General features: G+C 43.9%; 1 protein-coding gene across 5 annotated transcripts in view; it reads right to left on the reverse strand.

The window, feature by feature from the left end:
- The window catches only part of ACTN1 (actinin alpha 1), an 81,051-nt gene that overhangs the window by 13,463 nt on the left and 50,703 nt on the right, over positions 1-16,885 (reverse strand). For 3 of the 5 annotated variants that reach the window (XM_072337148.1, XM_072337146.1, XM_072337150.1), the window contains exons 7-12: positions 13,329-13,410; positions 11,646-11,731; positions 4,737-4,829; positions 3,404-3,634; positions 2,731-2,878; positions 2,024-2,174 (exon numbers count right to left, since the gene is read on the reverse strand). In XM_072337148.1, coding sequence (XP_072193249.1) covers positions 2,024-2,174; positions 2,731-2,878; positions 3,404-3,634; positions 4,737-4,829; positions 11,646-11,731; positions 13,329-13,410 — 791 coding nt within the window. Of the gene's footprint in view, positions 1-2,023; positions 2,175-2,730; positions 2,879-3,403; positions 3,635-4,736; positions 4,830-10,275; positions 10,362-11,645; positions 11,732-13,328; positions 13,411-16,885 lie in introns of all 5 variants that reach the window. The other 2 variants (XM_072337149.1, XM_072337147.1) reach the window with 1 other exon arrangement.

Below are 16,885 nucleotides of genomic sequence, written 5' to 3' on the forward strand. Positions count from 1 at the left end.
CTAGCTACCTGCATGTACCTGATATACACCAGGAGAAAGGACAACAATGGTTTTATTTCAAATGCAAAGAAGCCACTTAAGATTGTTTTAAGTGTTGCACAAGAGAGGTGGCAATCTGCAGCAACGATTTGTTTATTTAGGACAATTCCTGAATTTCAGTGCAGGTTTCTCTCTGATATGCCAGACAGATAGTACTTGGCTGCACTGTAGCCTGGCATTCCTGGAAGAAGGGCTGTAAAGAGCATGGCTGGAAAAACAGGGTAGAGGTAGGCTGAAGCTTATGGTTTTGCTCTGCATTTTGCTCTTGGTTCTGCACATGATCAAAGAGGGAGAAGCTTGTAGGCTGAGGGAGACAAGCCCTGAAAACTGTGAAGTGTCACCCATGAAAGAAGGTGGAATAACTTGCTGAGCTACCAAAAGACCCTGGGCAATATGATGAGCATTTCTTTTAAGCAGCAATACAGGTTTCAACAGTTTCCTCCTACTTCATTTCTTCCTATCATTGTACTGCCCCTCCTGAGGTGTGTGGGCACGACTGTTGGTGGAGTCTTGGGGAAAACTAGTCATGAAACTGCCTTGGGCTAAAAATAACATTTTCTTTGCTGCGTTTTTAATCCAGATCAGTTCCTTGATCTACTTTGCTGCACAGCAAGCACTGCAGCTGAAATAACTGCTCCTGAGTCTTGCTTATAATGCACTTGGATCACTCGTGCTGGGGAGTTAAATGTGCCCATACCCCCACACATGCCTGGTATTAACAGTCACAGACCTTCTTGTTCTCCCTGGCAGTGCATCTCTGGGGGGAAAAACGAGCTCAGCTATGTTTATTTGAAGGCACAGTGTCTTTGCTAATGTGGGAGATGGCTTCTGGAAGGATGGCAGAGCATTCTGTTCTCACACTTTGGAGGAAATTACCTCTCCCTCAATTAAGGATGCATCCTTCCCTGTCACTATCAGAGTTGCAGCTGTTTGTCTGGCACGTAGCATTTGCTTTGAAAGTGGCAGGTCAGCTAATGCTTGCTGACTAACTAGCCTCAGTGTTAATCTTACTGACATGGAGGATTGCCTTGAACTCTCCTCCTGTTTCAAGGTCAATCCTCCAGTGACAAAGGGAAAACTTCTGTAAATCTGTGTTGGTAAAGGAGATAATGATCTTGATCCAATAATCCTGATTTTTTAGAAAAAGAAAAAAAAGAGTCATTCAGCCCTAGGGAGCTGGTCTAATCCAGACAATATCTAACTTGAGATAGGTTGATGTGATATGGAAGTATTTTTAATTATAGGAAACAAAGTGAAAGCCAAACTGCTCAGACTGTTTTTGCCAAGAAATATTCAGGGCTTAAAAATCTTTCCCTGTGCTCTCCGTAGCAATCAACTTCCCACACTGATGAGGCACCATTTATCCTGGTGACTGGTTGCTCCTCACCCCAGGAAAAGGTGCGGAGGTGAAGGTTTCCAAGCCAGGGGGAAGCCCAGAGGGAACTCAGTTGCCAGGAGCCCCTGGTACAAGTGCTAACTGCATGCACATGGCACATTATTCTTAGAGCGAAATGCCTGCAGTGGCAACAGAGGCCACGATGGGCTGAAACAACTGATTGTTCTCCTTCACTATTTCTGATAAAACTGAGCCAACTGGGAGTCTCTGAAGTGCACGCTATCCTCTGCAATTTCCTTCTGTTCCTGGAAAAGCCAAACAGTGCTTCAACTCTGAAACCTAGCAGGGGCCAGAGACAGGTTTCCTCCTTAGGAAAAGGTTCACAGCAGCATAATGAGCTGGAAAAGAGTGGAAACTTGGCTTGAGAATGTAATTCTGCCTCCCCCTCATCAGCACCCACAACTCAACCATTTCCTGGCCTGCTCTTCTGGTGTGTCTGGATACTGAAGAGCAGTATCCTAGATACAGTTTGGAAACACTTAGACTTCCCAAAATGTTTGTATGGGAATGATTTTGTGGCTGTACAGAGGGCAAAGCAGATCAGGCCTCCCTGGCCCCAAGGATCAGATGTATGCTGGGGTGCCGTACTTCAGCTCTTGTGCAATAGCAGCAATCTGTTCCACACGGTCCTGGTGCGCAGCCAGGTCGCTCTCAAAGGCCTCGTGTTTCTTCAGCAGGGCCTTTATCTCCGAGAGGGTAGCAGTTTCATAATCCTTCTGCTGCAACATCGCTTCCTTACCTGGGGAGGGAGCCAAAGGACAGGAGAATGAAGGACTGGACCCAACCAGCTCCCTTGCACCTAGACAGCCCTGGGGCCCTCCATTTTGCACTTTCCCCACTCCAGACACTCTGCCCAAGTGTTGCCCTCACACATACTTGCCTAGAGTTGCAAAATTACAACTTTCAAACCACTAAGAATGAGTTTGCCACGATCAGCAGAGATGCAAATAGTGCAGCTTAGGACACTGCAGTCACAGTTTATACTGAACTCATCTTACTATGTGCAAACTGTGCTACACTTGTCCTGTAGATGCCAACTGCAGCATTTACTGCACAGCACCCTCTTCTCTCCACTGTAGCTCTATTTTATCCAAGAATCTCACTCTGTCAGCTACGGAAAGCAGATGCAGAATAGAGATCATGGTGATTTTCATGTTTTTTTTTCCTAATAAAGTAATAAATAAATCCCTGAAAAGGAAAATCTTATAGAAGAGCTTATATATGATCCATCTCTCCTCCCTGCATAACTGACAGCATTATGTCAGGCAATAAGAAGCATGTAGGCTTGCATTTACCATCTGTCCAGGACTCGTGAATAGATGCCTTCTGCCGGAACTTCTCTGCCAGGTGATCCAGCCTCTCTAGCCTCCGGATCTCATTCAACAACCACTCCTCATATCCCTTCTCAGCCTGCTCTAGGCCACCCCAGGCATTGTTTATATCCTAGAGACAGGAGCATGGGAAGAAATTGAAGTTAGAAGTTAGTGTAGAAGTACTTCAGAATTATTCCCAGTAGGAAACATGTTTCAAATTGGTTGGAGAGAATGGGTGTGGGCTTCTAATCTCAGAAGGTTGTGCAGACAGGTCAAGAAGACAAAGTGTCAGACTTAATCAGTTCTAGCAGTAACCAGAATATACCTGTCTGCATGAGAGTCTCTCTAAACATTCCCACACATGAAAATACAGGAAAACACAACCACCTCTGAATTAGAAAGAATGAGAGGCACACAGACATCTTCTCATAAAAGCATGGAACTTGTCAAGAACCTCAGAGTCTGAATTAGAGACCTAGGAGCAATGATTTCTTACTCCTCTCTTATCATGAAGTTACTGAACTGTGTGCTGCAGGGTTCCTACCACAGAATAGCTCACTCTGAAAGTGGGCATTGCTCTGCCCACCAATAGACATAAACAAGTTTCATTTCTTAGAAACAGCTTGGGTATACACACTCAATTACGCCCACGCACCGAAACCATTTTCCCTTCCGAAGGCATGAAGGCTGGCCTATTGCTGAGCCGCAGCTTGGTCTGCAAGGTGTTGAAATTGATCTCAAGCTGGCACTTCTCTTGGACTTTGGGGGGCTTGTGCAAGCGGCGGTAGTCCCGGAAGTCCTCCAGTTTCTGCTGCATGGCTTGCATGGTGTTCTCTGGTGCCCGGTTCTCCAGCCAGGGGATGGTGCGACGGATCCATTCCAGCAGCTGAAAAAAGCAATGACAATAAGCCTTGAATTGAAACTGTATTAAAACTGCAGGTGTTGGCCTGATCTTACTAGGGACCACTTACTTTTGTTTGCTATCAGAAAGGTTCTATCTACAGCAGGGCTAGTAAAGAAAACATCACCAGCCTTTTTGGAATTATATGCTTTCCTTATTAAGGAGCCCATTCCTTACCACACCGAGTAGCACCACTTGTTACAGCACTGCCAGTACAATGTGCTTAGGTCATAGCTTTCACGCAGTCAGGTCCAAACAACATCCTTAGATTACACTAAAGCCTGAGAATTTTGCTGGGCTATTGCACAACTAGAGGATGCTATAAGTCATATTAGTTCCAGAGGTGTCTGGAAGGAGAAAGCAAGTTGTTTCCTCCACTTACGCTCTTCTCACTCTAGCTGCTTAGAAGTCAGCATTGCCTTCGAGTCGCAGAGCTGGCAAGGTAGCAATGAGCAGTCATAGCATGAGTGAAGAAGTGTCCTACACTTTCCAAACCAGGCTGAAAACAGGCTTGTGGGCTATTTGAGCTTTTGTTTTCCATCTTTCCCTCCCTACTTATCTTACACAAACATACTCCAGACCACATTTGGTCTGGAGTTTCACAGATGTCACTCTGTCAGCCTTCTCCATTAACCAATGCAGCCTCAGATTGTATTGAACACAGATTCTTTCCAATTATCAGCAAACACATATTTCTTTCCTCAGTTATCTACCTCTTCCATGTTCTTAGATCCAATTCCTGACTTCTGCACTATGTTGGCCTATGATCGGTATAAAGGATATCATATATATCATTAGACATATACGCAGTCCTGAGCAAGACAAGTCAAAACAGCTTGATTTTTCCTTAAATCTTATTATTGTTGTGGCTGCTCCTAATAAAGTGAGAAACTTAAAGCTGCTACATGGGAGTCTTCCACTTAAAAGCCAACTTTTCTTTCCTTTTATTTTTCTCAAGCTATAAGGGAAAGAGAAGATTCTAGGAAAACACAGGCCAAAAGCAGTGCCCAGGATTAGCCGTAAGTGTTAAATGCAATTCCTTTCTACGCAACACCACCCAGAAACCAACAGCACCACGGACACCTACATCACTGGCCAGCTTTTCGTAGTCTTCCATGAGCTGTTCATTCTCTTGGTTGACTGCCAGCACCTTGCAAATACGATTTGCTGCTGTCTCCGCCTGCCAAAGAGAAGAAAAACAGGAGAAGGGGAAAAGTGTGAATAAGTCATAAACCAAAGCTTGCTGCTTAGCTTCCTGCTACGTACCTGTGGGTAAAGTCTCCTAATCTTGGCTCTTACAGCCTGTCTGTGCTTCAACTGACCTCTCTGCATGTCATCAGAACTTCCGTAACACTTTTTTTCCCCCCTTCTAAGGAGACCACATTCCTTCAGATTCTGAGCTTACGTGATCCCAGCCCTGTGTGTTTTGAGACAACCACCTTTCCATGTTTTTTCAGAAGCTGCTCTTACAAGAGTGCCCTGCTGTCTGCTTCCTGCCAAAGGACCCCAGCTACCTCTTTACAATGACAGTTTCTGTCATCACTTCCACTCCTGTCACTAACATGCAGAGCTGCGATAACAGGAACTGCATGTTGTCAACCTGATGGGTGTCTCTACTTACTTTTACGTATGGAACATAATACCTATCTGCACAGAATCGTAGAATGACTTAGGTTGGATATCACCTTTAGAGGTCACCTAGTCCAACTCCACTACCATTGGCAAGGACACCTTTCAGTAGATCAGGTGAATACATACATCAGACTTCAGAAATGTCCTACATCTGCTTTAAAGCTAAAGTAGTAGATATCCTTGAACTTAAATTCAACTCAGCAAAGATGTCCTCCTGCATTCCTTATATTCCTTGCACCCATAACAGGACCATGTCCTCCAGCATCTTGCTGCATGACACCTACCATGCACTCAGGTTCTTATGATCCAGCTGAAAAGAGGATATTTTCCCCCCTTCTTGGTAGTCTCTCTGCTTACTAGCTCAAAATAAATCTCAAGAAAACAAAACAAACAAAACAAAAAGAAGAGCCTGTTGTTGCTGTTTAGCTGTTGGGTTGTAGGATTTTTGTTTTTTTGTTTTTTTCACATTATGGGACTAAAACCTGTCTCTCTGCAGAGAGCTGGACACGTTAAAACATGACTTTGGAATACAGCAGTACTCAGAAGAATCCTAGCTATGAGCTCAGGAGTGAACAGTCTGCCCTGAAGTGCCACAAAAGTGTTTGGCATGGGCAATATACAGCAGGCTGATTCTTGTACAGTGTCTATCTGTGGATCTCTGCAGCTCCCCTTATCAATATTTAGGCAGGTGCAATGCTGTAAAGCCTTGGAGGATGTGGCCCTGTGATGGATGTCAGGAGACTGTTCAGTACCCTCTTATTGCAGCACAGCTATTGCCCTGGTGCCTGTGTAGGTGCTAGAGCTACCTATAGGACTCCTATAGAGGGGTTCTCCTCACTGAGCCACAGAGGCCACATGGAGATGAAGAGGAGGGCACATGCCAGCACTACAACAAGCCAGTTGTCAGTGCTGTGCCCTGTCTTAAAACTGTGTGGGAGTGATGCCAAAAGAAGCTTTGCTGAGCTTATAGCTGGCAAGTTTCAACCTCTTTTTATTTGTAAAAGGCCTTTTATGATCTGTTTACTCAATCTTCAAGGCTGTTTGAAAAAAAAATGCTCCAATTTTTGCAGCTGATGTGAGGCAGCAAGAACAGCAATAAAGTCACAGGCTATACAGTGACAAACAGATTGCTGAAATCTCAGGGGATATGATGATCTAAGTCATTTTTAAGAAGTTCTAAAAATGTATATTCAGTGATCTGCCTCTTCATTAAAGTCGGTCAGTTAGCAGATACAGATATTAACTCATTAGAAACATATCATAGCAAACTGTACAAGAGGAAGCCATTTCATTCCAAAATAAATCTGTCAAAAGTGTAAATGATGGCTGTATTTATGAAAGCTTGTACTTTGATCTGTTTTTACCAAAAGTTTGTACTTTAACAGGTAACTTTCTGTTACTGAGAGAAAACTTTACAGGCATGGGATAAAATGGTCTGTCAGAAAAACGTAGGGCCAGAGCCGTACCTTGACCCACCTAGTAGCTGCAGGAGACCAGCAGTCACAAACATTTATCTCTGTCTTCCCAGGAGAGGAGTGCTCTGTATGCTCTTAACTCTCCATTTCTTTTTTATACACTTGGAGCAAACTGAAGCAGCAGCCAGCTGTGCAGGAGGGATCTCATTTAACATAGGCACATTTACATCTATCTGACAATAGATTTCCCGCAGCTGCCCAGGATTGTGTGTGTATATATGTGTTGAACATCTGTCCAAACACAAAAGCCCTCTGAATGTCAGCAATTACGACATTATTTGTGTTACCCTAATGGTTGACACGCAGAGGCCAATCTTCTTCCTCTCCTGCACCAGCACTAGCTTCTCTGTGGTTCTTGCCTACTCCAGACTGCTCTGTGCAAGTGTCATGCAACAGCAGAAGGAAAGGTTCTGTGGTCACCATGACCATTAATATCATAAGCAAAATGCTACACTGACTTGCTAAGAGCAGGGCAGGACAAAAGGATTCCAGCACATTCAAGTGACCTCTACAAATACCCTTTGCACTACTATATATGTGAGCAGTTATGTGTAGATGACAGACTCAGTGAAATGCATTCAGGTAAAAGAAGAGTTGCACACTGATGTGTTTAATACATGATGCCAAGGCATCCGCTCCTACACCTTTGTTAGAGGAGTGAAAAAAGTCATTTAGTGCTTCCCATGCTGCTGAAGGCAATGGTACACTTAGGATGATCAGGCTGGGTCCAAACAAATCAGGATGCCCACAAGGCATGGGGCAGCACTGTCAAGATGCACCATCCTGGGGCCTGAAGTCTGCATAACTGCATTTGCTGAGGACTTCTGTGATTTGATTAGCTTTGGTACAGCATGGCAGACACATTATACTACTTGCTGTCAGACATCATTTGGAGGGCAAGCCTAGGGCATTCTGTTTGATACTGCACTGCTGTGAGATACTCATATCTTGTTGGGTAGGCTCAAACAGAAATGTGAGTAGCCAAAAAATAGCAGAAGGAGCAGTAACTTCTCTGCTTTTTGTCTTTACTGAAACCCTGACCTGGACTGCTTAGGATGGACATGGAATTGTGTCTCTAGCTCTTGGTTCCAGGTCCCTTCTTACAGAAGAATGATAAATGAAGGCATTCCCGCAGAACACTATCTAGGAATGATGTCAGCCTGCAGCCCTCTGGCCTCACAGAACCATCCCAGAATACTGTGCACCAAACACAATCTTTTAAGAAAACGGTAAAACATTAGTTAGAAATTTTCACCCCCAGAAATCAGGTTTACAAAATATTAAGCTGACCAGCAGTAAACAATCATGCGTTTAGTGTGAAAGTTAGAAGCAGTTAGAAAACAAGCAAACCAACCAAAGCAAGTATACCTACAAATATATATATATATAAAACAAAATGGCATAAAGAAAAAGCAGCCATCTACACACACATCAGGCTGGGGACCCTGTACCTTCAAAGGCTTGGTACAAGAGAGTGAAAGAAGCAGAAAGCGGCTCATGGGACTTCCCCCTCAGGACTGGTAGCAGTAATGAAAAATCTGAATGAAAAATGGAGTGATATCACAGTCAGTCACCTAACCGTGCACGAGGCGGCAACACGTTACAAGACACTTGGGGCTGGGGCTTGCACTCAGTCATCACTCTGCATTTGCCCTGGGATTTGAATCTGTCACTCGACAGCTGGCTAATGTATGGCTGGATATCTCCAAAAAGATCTCAAAGTGCCCCTCCTGCCAGGTCACTGCTAAGGTGCTGGACCATCAGGCCCACTAAATATTAAATTAATAATTAAATCCATAATTTTCCATATAAACAAGTTATACTACATGGGTTTTAAGAAGTTCCATCACTAGTTTTTGCCTTGCCTACTTGGCTCAGGTCTTGAGGCAGCATAAGATTGTTTTCAGTTATCCCAGCAGACCTAGCATCCATCTAAACTGCTGGAGAGAACATGGGACCTGCTAAGCAGGTTTCCAAAGGGTGGAATGGGCACAGATAGAAGAGAAGTGGATTGAAGAGGGACACGGCCACTTCTGCAGGAAGCCACTACCCGCCTTGCATTTGTGGCTTGCTCTTTCCTTAATCTGGAGTTCTTTGGGTTAAGCATGGAGGAGTGCCTAAGGGAGTACCTGACAAACAGCAGGCCTTACCACCTCATGAGTTCTGAGGATGTAATTGCCAGAGGCAAGTGTCAGCTGGATGGAGCTTGTAGCCTGGTGTTAAGGGTTTTGAACTATTTACAAAGCAGGATCCCAGTGGAAAATTCATGTCTACGTAAATCATGCCATGTGGGCAAATGTACTGCACTGCTGTGAGATCTATTTCCAATTCACTGGAAAGCAGACAGCATCATTAATATAGACAACACAAGCCAGGGAACAAAAAGCTTGATCTGAAGAGCTGCTCCCTGTAATCCATTGCCTGATTGCCCTCTGAAAGTCAGCATGAGCATGGTATCTACATCAACACTGAACCATTAGCATCATGTCGTACAAAATAAATGGAGTCTTTCTGGAGTCAAGCTAGCCCTCAAGCTGGGCAGTACATGGACTGTGTCTCAGGTAGAAAAGACCTGGTGAGAGAAAGAAGTAACGGAAATAAGGAGATTTTATATCCTTTTCATAATGAGAAGGATCTGGTCTTGAACTTTGCATTTTATTGTTCCAAAGTCTACAGTCTGAAGTGAGTGATGATCTTGTGGAAAGCCCAGTCAAGCTATGGCTTGGGACAAAAGGCTGGAACTTTTTCTTCTATTCAAAGGACTGCAGGGAAATAGATGCTTTGGAGGAAGTTCATCCAAGGAATGTGACTGAGTGACTACTTGGTTTCTCTGAGGACAGATGTCCCAGTGCCAGGCAAAGAGACTGGAGTAACGAGGAAGCAGAGGAAGTATGACTGAAGCTATGGGAATGGGAAAAGCAGGGGAAAGAGGAATAAAATTCCTTTGGGAAAGGGAGGAGAATGACTACAAATTAAAAAGAAATCGAGAAGTGGATGTACTTAAGAAAGTTCAAGGCCTGGTAGGGATGGTCAGAGCACAAAAGTGCTACATAAGAGGCTACTGCTAAGAAATCATTTGATATGATACAATCTAAGGAAAGACTCCTGAGCTATTGAGGGCTGTTTGAACAGAAGGCAGGCAGCATAAAGGGACCAGGCTGATCTGCTTATGATACTTCTGGAGATGAATCACCTGGTCAGGATGAAGCCCAGTAGTCACTAACAGAGTACTACTGACTGGCAGAGCAGATGTTCTTCTTTCTATGCCAGCTTCATCAAAATGCTTTCTCCACCACTGAACATGACAACTGAAGAGAAGGAGCAGCTCAAATGTGTTTGAAAGGATACCTACACCACTACTCCAGCAAGGCTGGAGCTCATGCATCCAAATGCAAGGCTGGATGGGGCACAGCTGAGACTGCTGAGCTGTGCCAGGCAGAGGGGCTGGAGCTGCCTTTGGTGGAGAGAATCACTGGGCATGGCAGGGATGGGGAGGGATTGTTAGCAGTAAAGTCTCACCTTCTGTGCCCCTGAGAAGGCGTGGTAGTAACATGAAACATAGGTCATTATGGCCTTCTCATCCGGCCTTAGCGTGCCTATAATATCTGTGCAGAGAAGGAAAAGAGGTTGAAAGGATAAAGTAAGAAGCAGCACATAGAATAAAACAAAACAGTCATGGGTGGCGTGAGAGAGGGGCAGAAAACTTCCCATCATGCATTGCAGGACAGGCCAAACAGATTTCCATGCGGAGAGCTGGGAGTTCGGATCAGAAGGTGGCTAGCAGTGTTGGCTTGTGGCTCGAAGCGGCACCCCTGCTCCCTCCCCCTGAGTGAGGATCTAGGCTCTGCACCTTCACAGCTGTGGTCCAAGGATAACAAAAAGGCTGCTGGAAGGTTTCAGCATCCATGCCTAAGGCCTTTCTGCACGGTGGCAAGCTGTAGAGATCAGAGCACTTCCTACACAGTGACTGCTCTGCTTCAACATGCACTGTGTGTTCCTATAGCACTGAAGTAAGGACCGCTGCTTGGTTTTAATGAGAGATGTTTACAGGTCTCACCTGCAAATTTTTTTCCTGAAGTGACTAGTTACCAATAGGAAAATGGCTAAGCCAAAACCAGTAAGGACTCAACTGTCCTGTTTCCAGTATGATGGGTGAGGAAAGATTAAAAGGAATTAAATGAACAAAACCAGGCATCTCAGTCAGTGTTCTCTTCACCAATCACCACAGAAGTACTCATCAGACATGTTCTGTAAGACCCAGGTGAACTGGGACTCAATTTGTGGTACAGCTCGAGACAGCAGCAGGTTTGGACCTCAAAGCTAGAGTGTGGGAACTTGCAGTGCATGTAATGTAAAAGATAGTTTGGGATATTCACCGAACCCTACATTGAAACACTAAGTCAGTTTTGTGTCTCCATATTTAAAAAAGAAAACAACAAAAAAAAAGTGAATAGATACCAGCATTATTGTCAGTGGGGTCAGCCTGCAGTGTCCTGCTCAGCAGAGCAATCCGGAGTCCCCATCTATGAAACCAAACATCCTAGCTCAGATTTCCCAGGAACAGGGGCTACAGATCCTCAGCCATCAGGGCTGTAGTTTGGAAGGCAAATGGAGAAGGTAGAGCGCCCTGCTTTACTGGGCTTTATGTGCATGCCAAGGCATATGTAAGTGCCACTGGAACAAGAACACTGGCTATAGGGAAGTGGGACTCCTGGTTGCCTTGCTCCATGTATCGTGTCTGGGGCACCACTTTGAACCAATAGCCAACTCTGCCAAAAACATAATAAAGATGCCCATAGCTAGAGAGGAAAGAGAGAAAGAAAAAAGGTTTGGACATTAGCAACGGCACCAGGTGTGCTCTGTGGAGGGAGCTTGGGATCCTGCGATACCTTCTGGGCTCCTGAGAAGGCGTGGTAGAAGCTAGAAACATAGGTCATGATGGCTTTCTCGTCAGGACGGGCAGTTCCAACAATGTCTGTCAAAAAAAACCTCACGTTAAGAGCATAATCAACTGATGGAAGGAAGGTAAAGGAAGGGGAGAGCCACAACTGTCCAGGAGGCCTGCTGGAGTATATGCTTGTCATAGCAACTCTGGAGAGATTCCCAGCCTTCCCCAGAAGATATGTCTCTCTCAGAAGTAAGGATCACCCCACCCTCAAGAAACAATTGCTTCCACTGTCTAACCAAGCTAATGCAGTCATGTGTCAGCATGTCCCAGATCAGAGCACATCCCTGTCCTGAGAAAATTACTGCAAATGATGGGTTGAATCAATCCAAACTAGCAACAAGTTGGCATGTTTTTAATGGATGTATCATACTGCAATTCCTTTGTGCAGTTCTTAGAAAGATGCTTTCTCTCTTCCATTCAGCGCCCTCATCCTCCATTTCAACACAATGATGATTTGAATTTCGAAATGCCCTTCCATTAGTTCCAGGAGAAACTCAACACTTTCAGAGATCAGAATTAATTGTGTAAAGGAATGTGTGTTAGCCCCAGTCTGTGAGTGAGGAGACTGATCAAGAAAGAGCAATCAGAGCTCTTGTAAGTGACCTTCATCATCACTGTTAGCCTTGACAAGATCTGAAGTTAGATCCACTTATTTTGGGGGTAGCTTTAATTCTACAGAATGGCAGGAAACGCTCCAGTCTATTCCATAAACCTCATGATTTTTTGTGATCTCAACATAATGAGCATAGGGAAAGCAATTCATTCTTGGGGATGGAAAACACTGCGTAGGGATTTGAACATCCTGGTTGTTGAAATGCAGGTTGACTAGGATCAGTCATCCTTATCCCATCTTTCTCCCTTGCTCCTCTCTCTCCTTTTAAAAAAATCCTTTAATTGCTTCTCCTGTTCAAACCAGGCCTGAAATACAGCTTCTACCATTGAAATCAGCTGGTTTCAGGTGAACAGCCCCCAAACCAGTGAATTATTTTAGGCTGTTGTTTATTTGTTTAAAGTTACAATCTTTAAAGTCTATTGCCAAGATGGTCCCAATAAGGCTCAGAGAAGCAATACTTGCTGTAGTGGTCACTGGGAAGCTGTCACAGTCACTAGCAAAAGTACCACTGAAAAGCATGGATTTCTCCCATGGTCTCAGTTAGTGAGGGATCTTCAGGCCCAACACATCCAAGTAGTCAAGAATTAGTTTACAAAACTCTTATTACACTCCCAAAACAGCAGTGACAGAAAAAGCTCAGAAAGGAAAAAATTCTGGAGGTAAAAGGAACACAGTCCTACACCATACACTATATCTGTATTATTTCTGATTCTTGAAAGGGAATGCTTTAGTCAGCTGTGGACACAGCCAGGTGTTACTCATCTCTTCCTAATGAATCATCCCCAGCTTAAAATCTCCAAAGGTACCAAACTGAGACAACTGAGGGGCACAGAAGGAAGAGGGAAGCAGAATATACAATTATTCCATTGCAACTTTTTTCCCACACATTTAGTAAGTAGTGATGGAAGGAGCACTCTGATTACAGAATTCTTGTAGAATACAGATCCACCTAAAGTAATTGGGAAATTCCCTGAGAAAAGGCAAGCTAACACCCACTGCATTGTACTTTACCTTCTGCATCCAACATCTTGGGGATATCCAGATATTTTTCAGCTACATCAAAGGCTGTGTTTAGATTAGTGAGAGGATCATCCTGGGAAAGAAACAGAGGCACAGAATCAGCATCAACTCATAATAAAGTTCTCCCAACTCATAACAACGTTTCTCTTAAGACAGAGCAATTGTGCTTGATTTAGTTCAGGTAACTCAGCTGTCCAGACAAAATTACATGCAGCTCCTCACGTAGCAGGATGAAATAATTAGTTTTCTTTGGAAAGCAGAGCCTGGAGACTCCCGATATGATAATAACATAGAATCTTTACACTCACAATGAGAAGAAATAATACACTTTGTCTTGAACCTAGTTTTAGATTACATTAGGTTCACATCATACAGATAGTAAGCGGCCATATCACACATTTAAATCTCATGCTTACATTAGGTTTTCATCTCCCATTTTAAAGAACTGCAAAGCAGTGTATCTGCTAGAACACCTAAGCAGTACTAAAATAGTAACAACATCTTCAATGTGTGCTGTCCTTAGCCAGTGCACAGTTTGTTGAACACCAGTTGAGTGGGAGGAAGAAAAATGTTTTAACAGATCTCTACAAAATAAATACAAAAGTACCCATTTTGTCTGAGTATTAGTCTTCTCCCCATGTGCTGCACAAGACTTGCCATTTCCTTAGTGTATTTCTACTTCTCTCTATATAAACCTTATGCTGTGGCAAGATGCACTTCAGATTCAGACATCAATGCACAGTAATCAAATTCTAAACAAAGTTGAGTGTGCCATGAGTCATATGACAAAGGTAAGTAGATTTTAGAGGGCTGAAGAAGAGGATGCGAAATGCAGATGTCACTGGAAATGAAAGACCTCTGCAAATTGCTCCCAGCATTCAAACATTACTATCAGCAACAGAACATTTAATAACTAGTATGAGACCCTCACACAAGCCTGATTCCTATGGTCCTTCTGAAATTCCATGGATGACAAAGGACATTTCACTTCTCGTTTTTACTGTTGAGAGAAGTGTCTCTTGCTGGAGAGGGGCTGTTCTCAAACTGCTTGCATTTAGTCACCATGTTTGCTAAGAGGCTTTCAGGAGGGGAGGAAGGATGGAGTGCCTCTTTCCATTTGTCATCTGTGGCACACTAAATGAATTCTGCCTTAAAAATTAGGAAACAAAAAGTATCATCTTCTTACATAAACCTTCTTTCTAAACTAGCATATGCATTCTGTTTCTTTTCTGTTTGAGAGCATGTGCCTTCACTTAGCCCTCCGACTTGGAAGATTCAGCTGTGCCTGAATTTCAGTCAATAGGAAACTATTTGAACCAGGCAGCATGAAACATGAAGTTAGGTAGGCCTGGGCAGACAGATTGTGGCTTGCAGGAAGCTTTCTTTAAGGCGCTAGTCAGTCTCTAGGTAGCCCTTGGATTACAGCTTCATGAAGCTAGGAAGTTCAGCCCTTCTGAAAAGCAGTTTGTTGCAGTAGGTCCCCAGGAATTAATGCAGGCTTTAGGTTGGCATCCCATAACAATTCATGTTCATTTGGATGAACGTCTCTAGGAGACAGCAATGCTTCACCTACCAAAGGAAACCACAGGCAGAAGCCATCCAAACAAAGACAACCACTGATTCATTCTTAGTCCACTGGGACAAGTCAATATTAAGTGAGAAAATGTTGCACACTGTGATGAGTCCAGCAGCTGTCACACACGGTGAAAAGCCATCATTTCTCAGCATCAGACAGCACTTGATCTCTATATAGTATCCTATGGTGACTTCATCAGGTATATCTAAATCCACGTTTTCAAACCTTACTGGTGTAGGAGATTTTACATATCTTCCAGCCACAAGAATCCACTCTGTGCAATGGAATTACAGATGTTGGCACCAATGCAACATCAGCATACTTGTCTTCTGTACATGCTGTGGAGAAACCACTAAGAATCCAAAGAGTAACCAAGCCCCTTATCCAAGGAGCTGAGACTAACTGGAATATAACATACCTTGCCTGCTTCATATAGACAGGCCCTTAGCTCCATTTAGCCTTAGAGGAAAAGAATCTAACAGCCTTTCTTTCACTTGAGTGAAATCTTCCCACAGTCTACATGTCATTTTCTGCTTCTGTAGCAATGTAATCACCATGTATTTAATTTCAACCCATGCTGACCGTTACTCCATAACTTTACTGAACCCCCTGAGAGGGTGCCTAGTATTACTAACCCATACTCCTCCTTAGCACAGTCCCATCTGCACAGGCTGCCTGAGGAGCAGTCAGCCTCTCCAAGAGGAAAGGGAGGAGCAAGCTCACTGCAGATAGCTTTCCTATCAGTCTGCAAGAAATAACACCAGGAGCAATGTTGCCAAAGGTTAAAAAGAAATTGTAAGCTGAAAGTTGGGAGAGGTTTCCTGATGGGAAAACCTACTGGCCTTGGGCACTCCCACAGGAAGGGCTGGAAGTCTTAATGTGTGGGAAACTGAAGACTCACCTAGATGATGCCAGCTGACTTCTATTTCATATGTAAGAGAGATGTGTGATCACACAGTCTCTTGAGAAATTAAGCTAAAGATAATGCTACTGAAAGCAAGCTACCTAAGGCCAAGACTTGCTCAGAGATGAACAGAGATCTAAGCCCGAGCAAAGTCCTGTTACCTGTGGGAAAAACTTCCCCCACATGGAGTGTGGAGCTGCTCATCACAAAGGTGATGTTCTTTGCTGCAAGACATAGGCTTTCCTGTAGTCTGCCCATGCCTGAAACAGGGCCTTGAGCCCAGGGAATTCCTCTGAACACCACTGCTTTCAGTTCCATACCATTGTACACCAGCTATCCATTGTTTCAAATTACACCTTTTGGTTGACTCCCTGTGAAAGGGAAAGATAAATGAAGACTGTCCTGGCAGCTCTAGGCTTTGCAGAGCAGCACTCCAGCACCACAATTGCAGGCACACTTTAGTGACCCAAAGGCAGCAGAGCAAAAAAAACCAACCGAGAACCAGAATCACTTGTTCCTATTCCTTTCACAGCTCAAGCACTGACTAAGATGAGGTTCTCTAGAGGTGCCTCAGCTCCCAGGCTGCCTACATGAACACAGAAATTGAGACAAGGAGACATGAAGAGAAGCAGTAACTTGGAGGCTGTAGCTTGGTCAACAACCAGGAAATATATAGTTTTCCATATGAGAATTATGTTGTTTTAACAGTGGCAGACTGCAAACCTGCTCTTAACAAATGCCTACCTGGCACGTTTGCTGCTTTTGCTGACTAAAGACAATCACAACTCCTCCTCTTTCAGCACAACCCTAACTCACACGAGGAGTCATCTCTCCTCCTCCAGCTAGTCCCAAGTCCCCTCAGCACACAAGGTTGCCATGGAAATTATTGCAGTGTGACAAAAAAAATCTTCTATTAACTAGCATTTAGGGAAGGAGATGGAGGAAAATCAAGAGTGTCAGCACTTCCTATATCTGCCAGACCTGAAGACATTGGGAAAAAAAATCCTGTTAATATAATTAATGTCTTCAGAAACACCTATAAGAAATGCATCCAACAGCAATATATAG

Source organism: Excalfactoria chinensis, chromosome 5 (assembly GCF_039878825.1).
Source record: "Excalfactoria chinensis isolate bCotChi1 chromosome 5, bCotChi1.hap2, whole genome shotgun sequence".
Lineage (NCBI taxonomy): Eukaryota > Metazoa > Chordata > Aves > Galliformes > Phasianidae > Excalfactoria > Excalfactoria chinensis.